Here is a 6,000-nt window from a genome sequence, read left to right on the forward strand (position 1 = left end):
TTTATATGCACTCTTGAATTCTTTATACTCTCCCCGGCCCTCCACATAACAAATACACCCTGCATGTGGTCAACTGGTCTTGCCTGGGATGACAAGGGCAAAGGCCCAGAAAAAGTAGAGACATTCTGAAGGCCTGGAGTGGGGCTGCTGAATCACTGAAGCATTGTCACACTTTCACCCTATATCCTGCCTGTCATGAACAAGCCCACGTGAGGATATGTGTTCACATACATACATTCACGTGTGTCTGTACATGCATATGAACCTGTGGAAGGGGTGTGAAAGCACACACCCATATGAATAGATGCCCGGGCAGCCGGTTATAACAGCCAGATGAAAGTCCCATGTGCACTTGTGGGAGTGCGTACACAGGAAAGGGTGCTTGCGAAATGTGTGTTTGGGTGAACTCAGGCAAGCCTGTACTCATAAGTATGACCTAAGTTTATGAGTACATTGACTGGGGAAAAACCTGATGTCCCATGTTGAACCATGACTGGGTAGCTAACCTCTACAAGTTACCTACTTTACAAGTCACTTTTCTATCCAGGATTTGCTTTGACTCCCATAGAATTCTGCAGGTAGATGAGACAGGGTTATTTCAATGCAAATGTATGTGTGCATGTGTGTGTTGGCATGTGTATAAACACCCCACCTAGTATTGCTATTGGATTTTACCAGAGACAAGCTGTGTTTGTATTTTGCCACAGGACAGGTAGGGAGTGTTTGAATCCAGTTGTGCTCTGACGCCTTGTGTGACCTTGGGCTCATACCTTCCCCTCTTTGGACCTCAGTTTCCTCATTGGTGGTTTGGAGGAAGGAAAAGGAAGGGAAGAATAGATGACTTCTAAGGGTCTTTCCATCTCTGAAATTGTGTGATACTCTACCATATTACAAGAAGTGGGAATAGAGGGACATTAGTAAGAAATGACGCTCTCAAAGTCACACAGATGTAGCGGCCAAGGGGGAGCAGCAGCCAGTGCCCTCCAGGACCTGGTATCCCCACTTGAGTAGCACAAGAGAGTGTTCATGTAATGGGCAACTGTTATGCACACAACACCATGCTAGGTGCTAGAAGGAGGCAAAAGCATCCAACAAAGAAATGGTCCTCTGTGTGTACATTTGTGTTGTGTGTGTGTTAGAGAGAGGCACTAATAATGCAGACTTGGTTGTACTGAGAGGCCATAGATACCTTCCCAGCTGCTACTGGCCACCAGAGAAGACACATCAGACACATAGGAAACTATCTATACTGGATTCATCTCACACCCAGACTTCTTGTCCCTTATCTGCCCTACCCCAGGGCAGCTCCAAGCAGTCCTGGGCTCTGACTTGGCCTCTTGCCACCTACCCAGTTTCCCTGGCTTCTGAGGTGTCACTCTTCCACTCCCAAAAGGGTTGCTTCTGTTCCTAGACCCAGGAACAGGGCCAAAGTAGAGGGCTGAGGGGGAGCTGTGGCAAAGGAGCTCGCAAGACCTGAGACTCTAACCCTGGAATTTCCAAACGTGGAATGACCCCTATTCTTTGCTTTGATGCCTTCAGTGTACAGTTTAGAAATCTGCTTACAGCAAGTCATGTGTATTGACCACCTACTACATGCCAAGCACTTTAAAACAGGACCTCATTGAATCCTTATAGCTGCTCTGTGAGGTAGGACTGATTAGAATCATTTTTCAAACAAGAAAGCTGAAACTTGGAGAGGTAAAAAGGCTAGCTCGAGGGCACACAGCTAGTGTGTGTGCGGAGGTGTGGAATTCAAACCCAAATATGTCAGCTTCCCCCATCCTCATTCCTATTCAGCTGGAGAGCTCTATACGGTGTGGGATGGTGGGGAGGCTTACTTTGCCCATTAGAACCACAAGAAAGTTGAACAAGATCATCTAAGAGGGCCCTTTCATCTATGGCAGACTCTGATTCTCCTCACAGCCATGCCCCTCCCCTCAGTCAGCTCTCCCACAGCCATGCAATTGCTCACAAGGGGGCCTGGCTCGGAGAGGGAGGGTGGCTTAGAGCAGCCCACGCTCTTTACTGGGGTACAATCCCAGAGAGCCTGTCTTTCTTATTTGGCCCCAAAGCAGCAGCATTGGAAGAAGGGACACAAAGCCCAAACACATGTACAGATCTGACCAGCTGCACCTTAGCCCTGCGATCTAGCCTTGTGTTGATTCGTGTCTACAGAGGACATTTAAAGGCTAGCGGATGTGCACATGCGTGCATACGTGCCTTTGTGCTGTGTGCATGCTTCTGTATGTTTACATAATTTTGTATATGTGCCTGGATCTGTGTGTCTCTGTGTGTGCCTGCATGCTTGTGTGTGGAAAGGCATGTATTTGTGTGCATTTCTGTGTGCGTATGTGTGTATACACATTTGAATGGCATGTTTGTGCATATGTGTGTATAGCTGGTAGTGTGCACAAATGTATGTGCATGTCTTGTGTTTGTGGACGCACACGTGAGTGAATATATGCCTGTGTGTTAGTGTCTGGGACCCGTGACAGAAACTTCTGACCTTATTTGGGGGCTCTCGTAGGCCAATACTTTCTAAGGGGCTACATGAGGTAGGGGTGCTTGCTGGGAGTCTGAGAGCTTGGGATAATATGCACAAAGGGATTTAAATCCATGCCAAGCATGCAGAATATCTAACCAGTGTAGTGGAAAGCAGTGCCTCCCAGGTGTCACCCTCAAAGGCATTTTCAATTCTCCTTCCCCAGTCCTTATCATTCAGCCCATCTCTTCATCTTCTTCCCACTCACCCTCTCTGCCATTGCAGCCACCTCCGTCCTCCTCTGCATTGTTACATGAGCTCTTCCACACCATCCCCACAGTCTGCTGCTGGAGTGCTTTTCCAAAACCGTACATTTAATTTTATCCCTACTTTACTGAAATCCCTTTGATGGCTCCCCATCCTCTAAAATAGTAGTTTCCAGACTTTGGAGTTAGTGAATGAAGGAAACAATTATTGAATAAATAAACTGGGGAACATTCAGAAGGTTGCAAATTTTTTATTTTGCCAAGGACAGGCATTTAAAAAAAATTCTCACTACTATTTCCTAAAAGAAAGAGCATTCAAGCCACCACCCCCATAGGAAGGACATAATTATCTCCAAATAAAGAACAGCCCTTTGAATTGAATTAACTTAGCTTTATATGAAAGGAGCCCTGGAGGCACAGTGGTTAAGAGGTCGGCTGCTAAGCAAAAGGTCAGCAGTTTGAATCCACCAGCCGTCCTCGGAAACCCTGCGGGGCAGTTCTACTCTGCCCTATATAGGGTCGCTATGAGTCGGAATCAACTCAACAGCAACAGGTTTGGTTTTGGTAGCTTTATAAAAACTGCACTATATTGTCCCTACTTTTCTCTCATTTCTCCATAGATGGATGACAACTTCATTTGGAACCCCTCCTAGGTACAGATCAATTCTAAACTCTTTGGGAGGCAGACCATTTCCCCTCCCCAGCTACTTCAGCCACATGTATTTAATGCACTTTGACTGCCTCCAAACCCTTGCTCAAGACCATCCCTCCGCCAGGCATGCCTGGAATGCCCTTCCTCCTTTTGGATTGACAAAAATCTTCCTCAGGCTCAGCCGAAATATGACCTCCTGTGAAACCTTTCCAAGTCCCTTCTGGTGGAGTTGGTCTTTCCTTCCCAAGTGTCCCAAAATTACTTCCATCCTATCTTACAGTCAAGCTAGTTGTTTAAAAGACTCCCTACAGGACTGGATTGTGGAAAGCTACATAGTGTGAAGAAGGTCATGGACTTAGGACTTTAGGTCCCAACTCTTCCAGTCATATCTGAGTGACCTTGTCAATATTTCCTAAGCATTCACAGTGCCCTTTCCCCTGTTTATACAAGCAGGAAAACAATGGGTTTGCTGAAGATTACACGAGTTAATGAATCGAAGGTGCATATGCCCAGCACATAGAAGATACTAAATAAATGCTAGTTTCTTGGATCATAAAAACAGAAACCATGCCTAACACATCCCTATGAGTCCTGCCGTGTTCATGTATCCCCCATGTCCAGAACAATAAATATTTGTTGACTGACTGACTGTACAGCATAATATAGGTGCTTGATAAATATTTGTCACTTTTCTTACCTCCTCTTTGTGGACAGAAGCTATGTTCTTCTTTGTGTAGCTACCATGGTACCTAGCACAGAGTAGGTGTTAATAGGTGTATGTTGATGGAAATGAATAATAATAATAGTTACCATTAGTTGTACAGATGCTACATGCCAGGCATCAAGCTAGAAACTTTACATACATAATCTCTTATATTTGCATGTATTTAATATGTAAACAGTAACACTAATCTTATTACCCTATAAGGTTGGTGTTACTGTTGTCCTCATTTTACAATGGAGGAAACTGAGGACCAGATAGGTTAAGTATCTTGCCTTTGTGGCAAGATCAGGGTAGCAATAGAAGCAAGTTTTATGAAAAAGAGCCTACTTGTTTTTGTGGGAAAACAGCAGAAGGTCACAGAGCCAGTAAGTGACAAAGGCAGAACTTGAATCCAACCCTTTCTAGTGTCAAGAGGCTGGGGTAGTCTCAGAAGCGGTTCTGCCTTTCACCCAGCACACAATGGTCCCAGTTTCCTCCTTCCTCCCTGAGCACTGGAGCAGGCTGAGTACGGGACGCCACTTACCTTCACCTTCCTGAAGCAAGCCCAGAAAATGTCCAGCAGAGGCATGGCAGGGTGTGGGGAGCCTTTTGAACCCAGCAGGACTCTGCTAGGCACAGGAATCTCCCCTTGTGTGGCTAGGCTAGAGGGGACTGTGGGCTTGGCAAAAGTCAGCCCTAGCCCTGTGCTCCATCAGCCAGCACTGTGAGGGGAGAGCCAGAGAGCAGCAGTGGTTGGCCTGAACTCAGCTCGCCTCAACTACAGACACCTCTGGGAGGGCCAAGGGAGGGAAAGAGGGAGGGAAAAAGAGAGAAAGGGAGGGAGAAGGAGGCTGGTTGAAGAGGAGGGACCAGGAGGCGGGTCACCGATTTAAACTGGTACTGCTAACCAGTTGGCTGGGCCTGGAGAGCAATGCCAATTGAAATTCCCTGAATATTAGCAGTTTCCAAGCTCACTGGCTCATCTGCCAGTACCACCAACTGCATGCTGGCACACCTGCCTTCTTGCCTACTAGATGACTGACACACCAATTCTCCTGGGCGTCTCTGGGTACAACCAAGACCACACAGGGGCTGTGGAAAAAGGGCCGAGGAAAAGGGTTGAGGAAGGAGAGACTTCAGCCCTGGAAGGACCCAGGAAGGTATGAAGGCAGTAAGAGGAAAGGGAAAGGAAGGGAAGAGAAGGAAGGAGAGGAGGAGAGGGGGAAGGGGAGGGGAGGGGAGGGGAGGCGAAGGCGAAGGCGAAGGCGAAGGCGAAGGCGAAGGCGAAGAAAGGAAAAGCTGTGGCTTTAGGAACCCCTCTCAGATAGGCTCTGGGCCCTAGGTCAGGGAGTTATTCTCTAGCCCTTCTCTGAAATCAGGAATCTTGGCTCACTTTGGGACCTCAAAGCGTCCCTTCCTTTCTGGGTCTCAGTTTCCCCTACTGTACAATAAGAGGTGGGGTTAGAGCCTCTAAGTCTCAAGTCTGTTTTATAATTCTTAGGGGTTAGGGATGGCAGGGCAAGTCTGGAAGAAAACTCCATTCTGGACAACACTCACAACTCTGAGCTCCTGTGCTGCCCCTAGGAGCAAAGGAAATTTCTCAGAGAATCTGAGCCCTCAAAGGCCATTTCATCCACCTCCCTGCCTCTGGGCATAATGGTCCAGCTCACATAGATTGGGTGTATGTCCTTTTCTGAGTATCTTTTGAAAAGATGATGATTTCCCTCTTATATCCATTCCCATGCTCAAACCCCTGCAAGTCCAGAAGTTCAGCTTGGAGTCTAAACTTGAGCCCTTTGGATGCACTGAAGTCAGTTCTTTCGGTGGAAATAGAGTTAGCTGTAGGCAGTTCTAGAAGCTTTTTCGGCAGGAAGTCATTAAGAAGCAGTAACCCTCC

The 6,000-nt window shown here is 47.0% G+C and overlaps 1 protein-coding gene across 1 annotated transcript in view; it reads right to left on the minus strand.

Annotated features, from left to right (window-relative positions):
- The window catches only part of STARD8 (StAR related lipid transfer domain containing 8), a 110,026-nt gene extending 105,223 nt beyond the window's left edge, over positions 1 to 4,803 (minus strand). Inside the window, exon 1 of the mRNA XM_049872350.1 lies at positions 4,648 to 4,803. Coding sequence (XP_049728307.1) covers positions 4,648 to 4,692 — 45 coding nt within the window. The 5' untranslated portion in view covers positions 4,693 to 4,803. The remainder of the gene's footprint in view (positions 1 to 4,647) is intronic.
- Between the last annotated feature and the right edge of the window lie 1,197 nt (positions 4,804 to 6,000).

This window comes from Elephas maximus, chromosome X (assembly GCF_024166365.1).
Source record: "Elephas maximus indicus isolate mEleMax1 chromosome X, mEleMax1 primary haplotype, whole genome shotgun sequence".
NCBI classification, from domain to species: domain Eukaryota; kingdom Metazoa; phylum Chordata; class Mammalia; order Proboscidea; family Elephantidae; genus Elephas; species Elephas maximus.